The sequence below is a fragment of the Ylistrum balloti genome, unplaced genomic scaffold (assembly GCF_031769215.1).
Source record: "Ylistrum balloti isolate Yb309-2 unplaced genomic scaffold, AGI_CSIRO_Ybal_v1 Utg371572, whole genome shotgun sequence".
NCBI classification, from domain to species: domain Eukaryota; kingdom Metazoa; phylum Mollusca; class Bivalvia; order Pectinida; family Pectinidae; genus Ylistrum; species Ylistrum balloti.
In genome coordinates, this window is record NW_026782808.1 from 207,077 (window position 1) to 220,695 (window position 13,619).

The window sequence follows — 13,619 nt, forward strand, 5'->3', positions numbered from 1 at the left end:
TTAGGGGGCTAGGTGATAAAGTGTTAATTTTGATATTACATATAATTTCTTTATGTGTGATAAAAGGTGGTCTATACCTTGTGTTGATACTAATAATAGCTATTGATTTCAGAATATAGAGCCTGTTTCCTGTTGTGTTTTCCTAAAGCTACCTCATCTTTGAATTAAGAAATCTTATCTACTAAAATCTCTGATAGCAAGGTTCAACTGTACTCTAAGATTAAATCAATATCTCCTACAGTTTTTATAAATCATAGAACAAAGCTCCTATCAAGATTACGTCAAATGTTAAACAATTGTTTCTGAAAGTATGGTGGAACCTGTAAACTGTTCATTAAGTTTAATTTCCAAAAAACATATGACGTAGACAAAAAAGCCTAATGAGCTGAAGATATGCAACTGATTTTATCAAATAAATGTTAACATCTTCAACAATATCACATCCTGTGCCATCTTTAAAACAGGATGTCAAACGGCATTGATAAATGCTGGCAAACACCTCCATGGTTAATTCAAATTTCCCAACAGTTGGAAATATTTAATTTAAATTGATTAAAGATCAGAATGCTGGTTTGCTCAGTTCTAGAGTTGAATCTCACTTCATCAAAATAGAAATACAAAAAAAAAAAAACTTCAACTAACAAGAAATCCATGGGTTTAAACATTCATCTGACTATAAAGCCCTATATATGAAAGAGGCAAAATAGGCCTAAAATAAATTGCTCTACTACTCTACAGCTTTCACAGAAGACACTGTTGGTTCATCTAGACATTTTCTGCGAACTTGAAATCATATTCTTTATACATGCACTACACAATTTTCATTACTCTGGATGTATTGCTTGTTGAAAAAGCAAGCTACAGGCCCAATATCAAGACCCCTGGCCTTTTGGTTATTGAGAAGAAGTTGCTTAAGCATTTCAACACATTTGACCCCTGTGTCCTTGAGAGCTGGTCAATATTAGCACCTTGGGCCTTTTAGTTATTGAGAAGAAGTCATTTAACATTTTAATACATCTGATACTTGTTACCTTCAAAGTGGGTCAATGTCATTCATATTTACAAAGTTGATAGACCTTCACCTTATCATGTTACAGACCTAATATCATTATCCTTGGCCTTTTGACTTTTGAGAAGCCATTTAAAGATTTTAACATATCTGATCCCTGTGAACTTTCAAAGTGGATCAAGGTCATTCTTATTGACTAGGGGTCGAATCAAGTTTTTGAATGTTTTAGATAAAATTTGGTTTAAATCCATTGAAGCATGAAGAAAGAGTAGCATTTTGAAGCAAAATCTTGTCTAATTTCCCCTTTTGGGGCCCCATCACCAAGTCTCTAGAGGTAAAATCAAGTTTATGAATTCAAGAAATAATTCCCCACTCTCAATGATACTTCATACCAAATTTGGTTGAAATCCTTTCAATCATTAAAATACAGTAGCGTTTTGAAACAAAATATTGTCTTATTTCCCTTTTGGCTCCCCATATTAAGATACTGTACTATAATACTGTACATCTACCATACCATAATACTGTGTGGAGTAATTTGATCTAAATACTGTGTGATGTAATCTTATTTTAAAAAATGTGTGGTGTAACCTTATCTAGATACTGTGTGTAATAATTTATCTAAATACTGTGTGTAGTAATTTATCTAAATACTGTGTGTAGTAATTTATCTAAATACTGTGTGTAGTAATTTAGCTAAATACTGTGTGTAGTAATTTGATCTAAATTCTGTGTGTAGTAATTTGATCTAAATACTGTGTGTAGTAATTTATCTAAATACTGTGTGATGTGTGTACTGTGTGTAATAATTTATCTAAATACTGTGTGTAGTAATTTATCTAAATACTGTGTGTAGTAATTTATCTAAATACTGTGTGTAGTAATTTATTAAATACTGTGTGTAGTAATTTGATCTAAATTCTGTGTGTAGTAATTTGATCTAAATACTGTGTGTAGTAATTTATCTAAATTCTGTGTGTAGTAATTTATCTAAATACTGTGTGTAGTAATTTGATCTAAATACTATGTGTAGAAATTTATCTAAATACTGTGTGTAGTAATTTATCTAAATACTGTGTGTAGTAATTTGATCTAAATACTGTGTGTAGACATTTAATTTCCTTACTGTGTATAGTAGTTATATCTAAATACTGTATTTATATTTATTTTTGAAATTTTTCGTTGATGATGTCAGTTCATGTATTACATTGGTAATATCCTTATGTTATGAAGGCATTGAAACTTTAGACACACACACCAATAAAAAATCAATAATTAAACAAATAAACTAAATAGAATCATACAAATGCTATTTTTGTGATGAGAACAATTAAACTACGATCTTGATTTACACCTATGAATGTTATTGACAATTAAAGAGATGATTTTATTGATTTCACATTCAAAATGAACTAATCAAGGTGAATAAGGCTGTTACGTTTCAAAGTAGCATTTATCAAATGTTTGAATGAGAAATTAAGATTAGCAAGCAAAATGATAAAGCACAGATTTGTGTAAGGTGTGAATAGCCTGTAAGGTTAACCAAGCAGTTAGTCAGACTTCAAAGACAAATACATAATGTTTAACTTTAGTCTGTTTTAAGTAGTATTAATAGATTTCTTGCATAAAATATTTTACATGTTTCTTCTTTATGCAGTGAATTTAAATTTTTTTTTTTTCAAAATTCTGTAAAATGTGAAATATTTGGTTAACTATCAACGTATAATGCCTGATGAAAAACTAGAATATAAAATACCAGTTTATAATCCACAAACCTCTGCCTCCTTTTACCACTGCTCCATGCTTGAACAATTCTTGTTTAACATAGCAAATTATAATGTAATGTATAAAAACATCACAAAGTTAAGAGCTAGAGATTGCACTAATGCATAATTATCAAATTTCTTCATTTAATTATTTGTTTGGTCTGATATAGAACATTTTCCACAAAATGGTTTTTTTTTTAAATAGAAGCTCCTTGACATATTCCATTCTTTTGTCCAATTGAACGGAGCAAGTTTTCTATGTTACTGAGTAAAATGAAATAAATGTTTTCATTTTAATAATATCAAGCAGTATGTGATTAACCTTCCCTTCTTTCACAAAAAGTTTTATGCTAGGAATGCTTGGGCCAATTACTGAAGACAAATCACTTTCCTGTTTATAGTAATGTTGACCTTAATAAACCTGAAAAGCTTTTGATAAGAAAACATGGCTTCAAAATTGAGTTTGACAGGATCAAGGAAAATCAATCCCATGGAAACCTTTATCATCAGAGAACAGATTCTAAGTCAGGTAACTAAAACATAGTGACCATTGGATAGTGTCTTTTCCAGGTGCCACAACAAAAAAGGAAAGGTCTTCACCAAAAAAATCATAAATACACTAGTTTTTATGAAAAATACATGAAATATCAAGAAAGTTGTTACAAGTGATAGCATCAAAAATGAAAAAAGGAACATAACTCTGTCATTTAAATCATCAATAAGGCACAACCCTGTATAGAGTGAGGACAGTCGTCTTTATACACATATAGCAAGTTTATTGAACTTTGGTGAAGAAACAAGGAAGTAATGAACCAGACAAAAATTTGCTGACGGCCATCGAGCCAGACACACAATGATATATGCTCTAACATAAAATATCGTTTCATAGACAAGCGCATTAAAATACTTTAATAAAATACATTTTTTATTATTACATGGAAACTAAGAGATTAAGTATCATTTACTCATGAAAGGATCATCCTTATGTAGATATCTTAATAGTGTTTGGACCTTACTGGCACATCCCTTTTCTATGATGTGGTAGAAAATGATATTCTAATTGAGTCTTGGGAGAAAAGAAGCAAATTTGTAGCAACAAAGCTTTCCCAACAGACATCTGGTACTCATTAATACAGCTAAGTAGATTTGAGCAATCCAAATAAATTGTCTTGTTCTTCCTGGATACAAAAAGCCCTTCTGTATTTAATCAGTAGAGATTTATACTGTACAGACTGACTAGATGGGATCATAAAAGAAATGATTCTTTTTACTATACTAACTTGACATTCAGACAAATAAAAGAACCGTCCATATTCTGCCATTTGCACTTTTGACATAAAACACACTTCATGGTCACTCTCTCTCTATAATGCCTGTCATTTCATGGCCACCTTAATTATTGAACATTTCAAAATATCCTCACTGGAGTTTGAAATAGTGACCCTTTAGTCTTTTAGCAGGATACTCTACAACTTGACTAAAGGGAAATTCCCACTAGTTAAGACCTAGTGAGGTGACCTGAACTCTCAACTTCTATATTGCTCCCTTCTTCACAAAAATCTTTGACTTTGAAGATAACATTCCAGATTTTTTAATCCCAAGAAAGCATCTCAATCTCTGAAAGTCTCTACTAGTGGAGGTAAATCTATATTCAAACCAGCAACCTTTCTGTCTCTGGGTGGAGACTGTACTGTTTGGCTGAAGGGGAATCCCCACTTACTAAGGCTAGTAAGGGCACATGTACTCTGAACCTCTACACAGTTACATTGTTGTTATATTAGATTACATCCAAGCAATAATGAACATGACCTGGTTAAGCTAAACACCAACAACAAACATCTATGCTTTAGGATCTTTAATGTCGTCAAGACAATCAGCGCCTCATTTTTGTGAAGAATTATCCAACTGCATTTTTCAACTAGTTTATATTGCTGTTGTTAAAAACTCTTATCATCATGCAGTCATATTTATGTAAAATTCTGGTCTCATTTCTCCTTAAAAATTCCAGGTTTTAAAGAATGATTTTACCTGTGTGGTCTTAGAATTGGGCAAGGTCACTATACCGTTCATCCAATGTCCTAAACAAATATCACATAGTCTACCACTAATTGAGGCTTTATGGTTCATTAGAAGAAGATTCTTTATCTTATTCCAGTGAATACATGTCATGGTAATTTTTCAATTTTTTCTCCAACAAGTTATGGAACAAATGTCATGATGCAAAACCTTACAGCTCTTTACATGGTCCCTGGAAATATATTACAGAAAACTGATACCATGACAATTATCTGAAAATCCTCAGTAAAACCTGACACAAGTGAATCAGGCAGGCTTGGAGAACATTAATGAGTCACTACCCAACATTTCTCTATATGGCCTTAGTTTTGAACCATAACAATTAAAACAGCCTCAGACATCTGCGAAAGGCCCTAATGACTACTTTACCTACCTTCATCAGAACCGACTCACTCAGCTTTTCCCTGTTGACAATTTTGATGGCCACTCTCTTGCCAGAGATACAGTGGACGCCAAGTTTAACCAGACCTGGAATATAAAAAAAAGTTGTTTTACAATACCAGTGGCATCAATCATTCCATCTATGCTTCACGAAGTTGGTTGACCACAGGTCAAGTAGATGATGTCAGCAGTAATCATGAGTGAGATATTACATTACCTTCTGATAAAGCAATTGCCATGCAACAGTTTGATGGTCTGATGATGATTCATGATATGCCTGTAATAAGTCTGTGCTTTACTGATGTCCAGTCTGGTCTGACTGGTCAGTAAAGCACCGATGGCTGGTCAGCTTAATCAAGCATTGTACCATATGACTGATACACATGTATTTCTAACTAAAAACTGACGTCTTTTATTTAAATCTTACTTAAGGTTTGTTAGGTGGACTCTTTGTGTATCTATAAATGTTAACATTTAATCGTCAAACCAGTTATGTTACTGAATAATTACCGTAAGTCTGCAAAAAAAAATCAATGGAAATATTGAAAAATATCCATGTTAGAGAAAATTTATATGTAGGTAATATAGGCTTTATTGGGTGGATGACATTTTTCATGGTGTGACAACATCAGTGACCTTGCCCTTTGTTAAGTGACCTTACACTTTGTTAGTGTCCTTTACAATGATAAAGCTTCCACAACTAAGAAGCAGGAGACTGCCAATATCTCATTCAGAAAAATAGTACCTCTGGGCATTGCATCAACTGTTTATTGATTTTCAATTATCTATTCCTGGGAATGTCTATTAAATACAACTGCTGGTTTCTATTCAATATATATATATATACCTTAAACTACCGTATTCTTCCAACAACAAGCCCTTGTCTGGTAAAAAGTATAGTTCTTTAATTTTTTTAAAACATTACTCAAATATACATTTCAATGTTTCTTTAAAAGCCCGTCCATATACATATTGTTATTTAGTAAAGAAAAAATTAATCATTTAAATAAACACTACATTGTGCTGTAATGTACCCATCCCTGACTGTAAGTAAGAAGTTATGTGTTGGTTCTGTGGGCATATTACAGGGTAAATATGGTATGTTTTGATATGATTGATGACTGTAACTAGCCTATAAAACAACTATGTTATGAATATATTATAATATACATCTTGTGATTTAGAACAAATATCTTTCAACACAATACAGCATGACTGTAGTCTTTGGAAATGATACTGTAAATACGACGACAGTGCAGTTTGACATAAATAACATAAAATATTTGTAGTATGGTCCTTTGATTTTGTCATCTAGGTAGGAATGCCTATAAAAACAAATCAGTTTCACTGTGGTGTCACAAATTACTTACAAACCAATATCACATCTCAAGGTCCAATTTCTGTAAGTTAAAACTATGTATAAAAATTGTTTCATTGATAATTTGTTTTTTCAAAATATTGAGAGTCTTATTTTTACTACTGTTTCTTCCTTTGTAAGTAAAAAAGATCAGAAATAAGCTTGATGGGTATATTTCTTGTGAACAGCCTGGGTCATTTTGAGTCGGGGCCCCTGTAGTAATTGGTGACTACCTGAATAAAAAAGATACACGAGGCCCATTGCATGCTATCCTGAGCAATTAGGGTTTTTAAAGTGTCTTGTACAAGGCCACGATCACTTAAACACAGATTGGTCTGTTGTACAAGGCCACGACCACTAAAACACAGATTGATCTGTTGTACAAGGCCACGATCACTAGAACACAGACTGGTCTGTTGTACAAGGACACAACCATGACAACACAGATGGGTCTGTTGTACAAGGACACAACCATGACAACATAGCTTGGTCTGTTGTACAAGGCCACGATCACTAGAACACAGATTGGTCTGTTGTACAAGGACACAACCATGACAACACAGATTTGTCTGCTGTACAAGGACAGAACCATGACAACATAGCTTGGTCTGTTGTACAAGGCCACGACCACTAAAACACAGATTGGTCTGTTGTACAAGGCCACGATCACTAGAACACAGATTGGTCTGTTGTACAAGGCTACGACCACTAGAACACAGAACCATGACAACACAGATTGGTCTGTTGTACAAGGATACAACCACAACAACACACAACCATGACAACACGGATTGGTTTGTTGTACAAGGACACAACCACAACAATACAGATTGATCTGTTGTACATGTACACAACCATGACAGCACAGCACAGTCAGTTGTACAAGGACACAACCACGACAACCCAGATTGGTCTGTTAATCTCAGCTTCTGTGAAACAAAAACCACAGATCAAGAATAAAAATTCAAATTATGTATGAACTATTTATGTCAACAGTAGTTACCAGAGTTGTAAACAATACATCTCTTTTGGTATGAAAATGTATTGTATTAGAAATTATCTTATATTCTACAAGTTGCCATAGTAACGAGCCATATGTTCAACTTGGTTAGTTTTATTGCTACAATTGCTCTGTCATATTATATGCAGAGCTGTCAAACAACTACAGTTTTAACACAATAAATTTGTTTGCCATGGTCACCTGGTAATTGTGTGGTCAACAGGCGACAGCTGGAACACTGCCTTGTAAACATTAAGTATGAATATCATAGTATTAATCAGTAACACACAACTCTCAAAGATTAGGTGACAAATATTGACTACTAGTCATGGGGAACTCTCCATAATGTAAAATATCCTGATTTGACACTTACATAGCAATTCCATTCATATAAACAGTACTAGTACTGTAAAGTATTTCATCATCATAATGAATCTGTGTCTTTTGAACACTTTTCTTCCCAACTCACGCTGAGATCGCCTAATATAAGAAGCAAACATTTAAGTGACATTTGTGTAAGACTGTTTTAGACTATCATTTATCCTTAATGACAGATTTTTGACACAAATATTGTAACACTTTGGTCATGATTTTTATTAAATCATATGTAAAATAGTTTAGTCTTTTTTAAAATTTATGCCCATATAGAAAATTATCCAAACATAATTTGGGAAAAAATTCAATAAAATCATTAGGCGGTGTGACAGAAAATAAATCAAAGTACACAGAATATTGATTTTACAATATACACAATAAGTTTAGGTATCCACTAGCTGACAGCTACGGACTATGAAATATTCATAAACATAATAGTTTGAAGCCATTAAAAACTGCAGATAACAAGTACATGTGTACTAACATACATTTCCTGGTACAAAATATATAATGAACAAGCTGGATTCAAATCAATTTGTTACAGATGGATTTCAGCTGTACACAAAAATCTAAGTAATATTTCATCTGACTTTGTTATCTGGAACTCTGGAATACTGAAGATTGTATTTTACTGGAACTGTTTATCCAGTCTGGCCTTTTCCATGATCCCTTTAACTTCAAATGACAAGGTTTGTTTGTATGTGTCCAAGCTCAGCAACATTAACCAAGACAAAATAAATAATAAACAGTGAAGGTCAATAAATTTTACACAGAGGTTATCATAATAGACAGAATAAAAACTTCACCAAAGACACACAGATTACTGGTATGATTATGACGTGTACAAAGTGTTATCAGAATCAGTTCAGAATTTTATTAAAAGTACTCATTACGGTTAACAAAATGGAGTGTAAATGAAAATCATCAAAGGGGCATAACTCTATAACATAAACCATTTCATTTTATTAAGTAAATAAGTGTTTAATTAATACACAGAACAAAATTATTTTCTACAATGAACATACACCTGCATACTGCATACACTTCGATGAAAGTATACACCTCACATCAACACAGGTAGGGCGGGGTTTAATTGTACATAGAAGGTTATCTAGGGATAAGGGGTTTGTCTCTCAGCAGACTGGCTCACTACTCCTTTTCTGCAACATTTAGCTCTTAGACCAATCCAAGTGCAAGTCGCAGGAAATTGAGAGGCTTTGTTGGAGCTTTAGAGAATCTGGCTGGATTTATGTTGTGTTTCAGGCGAATATGTTTTAGTTGGACATGGAAATATGGTCACCACTTTGTGTTAGAGGGAATTTCCCTTTAGCTTGATTGGTAGAGCCGCCCAGCAGTAAACCTGAGGTCATGAGTTTGATCCCTAGCAAAGGCACTCCTTTCCTGTTTAACAGCTAGTGATATAAACAAAGAATGCACTCAATATGTAACAGACAAAACAACTATCACTTAGTCTTTTCCGTACAAAAAACTACGAACCCAGATTTCCAAATATAGGTAGTACCGAAAGCAACTACAGAGAAAAAAGAACGGATCTATTAATCAACGATTCACAAGATTTTTCTCATTTCCTGAGAAAACATGGCTACTTCTGGGAAAATATTGACGACTTTTGCTAAAAGCAGTGGAATCTCCCTATAAATATATCTCACTATGTTACCCTTTTTGTGTTTGAGTGTGGAAGATACCAGTGATGGGACAAGATTGGTTATTTTACATCATCTGATATGATGATCACTTGTAATTTTTCGTAATCCATAACTGGTACCTCAGTATTTTCTTGCATTTTAATTAAAACAAAATTCATACTCTTCATAATAGAGACACCAAAGGTCAATAATAACCATTCTTATGCCAAGTGAGGTACTTGAGATAAAATATTACTGGAACAGAAAATGGTTTCTCTTTCTATAAATATTGACTACACAGTCAATTGATCATGTAATCATCAATCATCAATTTTAACCAATAATCAATTATGGATTTTAACTTATTTCCCATTACTAGAAGATACTACTTCCTGATGGAAGACAAAATGAGTTTTTTTTCTCTAAAGACAGATATTCTAATACATTTGACCTATATATCATAACTAATGGTATATTATCGCCTATATTACACCAATGAAAACATTCTCCCTACAACAGACATATATATCACTATATTTACAGTAACTTTGGTAAGGTCTTCCATCTCCCTCCCTCTCCAAACAATTGTGCTGTATCAATCGTCAAGCTCTCAGTCGCACAGATACAGGTCTCTGATCAATAAACTGTGTTAATTAGTCTCCAACGCAGTCAGATATATTACATCATGTGTAGTATCCTCCGATGAAAAAGTGTTTATTATGTAATCGTACAACACAGACTTAGGTGACTTAAAGATATTTCAGAACTGAAACTGTTCAATTGTTTTTTTAATATCTTTACGTCATCAGTTACACAGCAAAGGAAGTCTCCCTTTCAAATGTCATGCTTAAATCAATGACATTCACTCAAGTCACTAATAGAATGTCAGCTTCTAAAAATAGACCAAAACCAATCAATTTTAATATCATCTCTTGCAACAGAAAAAAAAAACCGAAATAAATTTCAATGTTAAAATAAAATTTCTACTTTGTACTTTTAGCAAATTTAACCTTTTCACAACTTTTGAAGATTTTTTTTTTATCTTTTTTTTTTTAATACTTTCTCTTTTTTCACATTTCAACCATTGCAAAATGCATCTTCTTTTTTTCAAAATGATCAAAATTAATTCTTAATATCTGGTTGTTTGTTGGCAAAAAGCTTTCTGATTTGTCAATTTTTCTTTTCATTTCTTGATGAAAAAACAAAAAAAATCCTGCTCCGCTCACTTGCTAATGATTTGAGGAGTCAATGGCAACATACCACCTTGTGGCAGGTCTTCTGGAGCTTCTTTTTTGTATGAATGGAATATCTGTATACACACTCGACTGCTGTGTGGATCGCTGTCATTCAATGGTGTAAAAAAAACTTCGACATCATAAAAAATTCAAATAATAACGGATTTATTAGGAGAAAAATATATCATTTTATATTTTTACACATTTCCATGATGGCTCCATCAATAAATGAATTTTTAATGACTGTAAATGTTGAGAATTAGCTATGAATGGTGTCACATCATGTCATGCAAGCTGTTGTGCATTGTGATTTGTTATAAAATAACAATCCTTCATTATATTATCAAATTTATACCTTTATGTGTTATTGTTGTTTTTTAAACCAATCTAAGAAATAAATTACTGGTTTTGATAGGAATATGCATAATGCATTCATTTAATCTCCATGAAACTAAAAAATATTCCTATCAAAGTTTAATCAAAATTTTATAATTTGATTGGTCCAAATTTTGACATTTTGATGTTTCCTTCTTGGATACCACCATCTTTTAACAACCATGTAATTTTGTTACAGACATTTAAATATTGCGATTTATTCAAAATTATCTTTTGAAAATGAATTAAACACAAAAATCTCATATCATAAAATAACACACAAATCAAAGTAACAGCAAAACAGTCTGAACTTAATGGCGTTCTCCTTTCAGGGTTCATTTGATAAAACAGATTGAAAAAAACATTACAGGATCATTGACAAAAATGGATTTAAAAAAAAACATTAAAAAGATTTTAACTTAACAGTGTTCCTGTTTCAGGAATCATTTGGTAAAGCAGATTAAAAAAAAAAAAAAAAAAAAACACAAAAAAGATTTGACTATCATCCATATTATAATATCACTTTCTAGATCTTTATAATAATACATCCAATTTTTCAAAAAATCTGTTAAAAATTGAACAACAAACCTAACTTATAACTATTTAGTGGCGTGACACCTTAGCTTTGTGACAACAGTAAGTTACTCCCCCTTGAAATAAGGATAAATATTTTGACATTTACATGTGATTTTGTTCCTAAATGTTGATACCACCCATAAGACTGAAAGTTCTGTTGTGAACGATGATGATCTATCATTAACAAGGTTTACAATAACATGAACGCGGCACACAGCAATGTAATGAACCCATCATATGGAAAATGATATTAATATACTGTTACATTAATTACATAAAAGTTGTCTGATTAATTAGCCAGTGTAATAAAACCTTATTAATGTCAAATAGCAGAAGCTAGATAGCTTTATGAATAATTAATGATGCTCAATACTCTAAACCACTCATTAAGGCTGCTTGCCAATTAGGCCTAATACAATATATACAATAAAAAATACCGTAATTACCAATAAATAAATACACAAAAGTGACACAAATGATCATTCTAAAGAAAGAACATCAGCCAGAGTCGGTTTTCTTGTATAATACGTGTTTACTTATCTAAAAAACCTTCCCAGTTCAGGTCCTTTTCATAAATTCTTTACAAAATTTTGTATTATTAGTGATCTTGGATATGTTAACTCATCAGAAATTTCTAAACCATCAATAATCGTTGGAATGTGAAGCTATGTAAGCCAGCTGATAATGTCACATTTTCTCAGTAGAACAACCTCACTCAGATTCTGAAAGTCAATTCCAATACATCAACAACACCAAAGCGTTTTAGGTACAATCCAATTTAACCTGTAGTGTTTGTTAATACATAGCTATTCCAAAGGTAATATGTTTTCAATAGCTTATTTAAAACAATTGCCAATTTTATCAATACTTTGTTTTCAGTTTTCAATATCAGTAAAAATAATCTTGCAGAATCCTTAGAATAATGATTGCTCAGAGTTTCTTAGATCTCAGCTTCAATATGCTGTCAGGGAACTTTACATGTGGTAATTAACATCACAACGTGCCCAATAAAATACCAATACATTCATTCTCACCCTACAAGTCAGCAATAAAGCAGCGGTATCTCATCACATTACACGTCACAATTCTAACCATAAAACGCTGATGTAAGTTGATTTAATCTGGCTGTATAAAACACTATTGATACATAACCTCTTCAGACTGAAGGATATAGCACAAAGTTACAGAATGGAGCATGCTTCACTATACATGTAATATGATTGCAAGCACCAATAGTGTCTCAGAATTCAATTACCGTATCTTTTGTGTCAATAAACCCATGCCTGGTAATAAGCCTATCCATATTATAATACTCTTCAGTAGAACTACCAAATTGTATGCTTTTGTCTTGTAATGAGCCCGACTATATATATTGCTGTTCTGCAACTACATGCACCAATAAACTTCCTTTATTCTCCTGTAATAAGTTGTTCGATCTTTGAGCTTTTTTAAAAAATATTTCAAATTATAGCATATTGCCTTGGCATTCTCAAAAAGTATAAACAAATGGTATACATTGACAAATGTACCTACTGTATTGTCCCATATTAAACCCACGCCTGCCAAAATGCCTACCCATGACATGTAACTGTCCGGTCTGTCCCCTGACTTTGAGACAAAAATGATGTGTTGGGCCCAAGGTTTATTGAAGCACTGATATATTGTAAGTATTGGGGTGATCATCAGCCCATGTCATAAGAATATCTCAATAATGAAATAGCACAAGTATAATTCATTCTTTATTTCATTATTCTAATGAAGAATTTTATTATGTTATATCTGATGTCATTTTTCTCATTTTGTTCTTTTTTAGGGAGAGGTGG

At 32.4% G+C, this 13,619-nt stretch overlaps 1 protein-coding gene across 1 annotated transcript in view; it reads right to left on the reverse strand.

The window, feature by feature from the left end:
* LOC132563054 (serine/threonine-protein kinase BRSK2-like) overlaps positions 1-13,619 on the reverse strand; it is a 93,226-nt gene that overhangs the window by 37,875 nt on the left and 41,732 nt on the right. Inside the window, exon 2 of the mRNA XM_060227814.1 lies at positions 5,225-5,319. Coding sequence (XP_060083797.1) covers positions 5,225-5,319 — 95 coding nt within the window. The remainder of the gene's footprint in view (positions 1-5,224; positions 5,320-13,619) is intronic.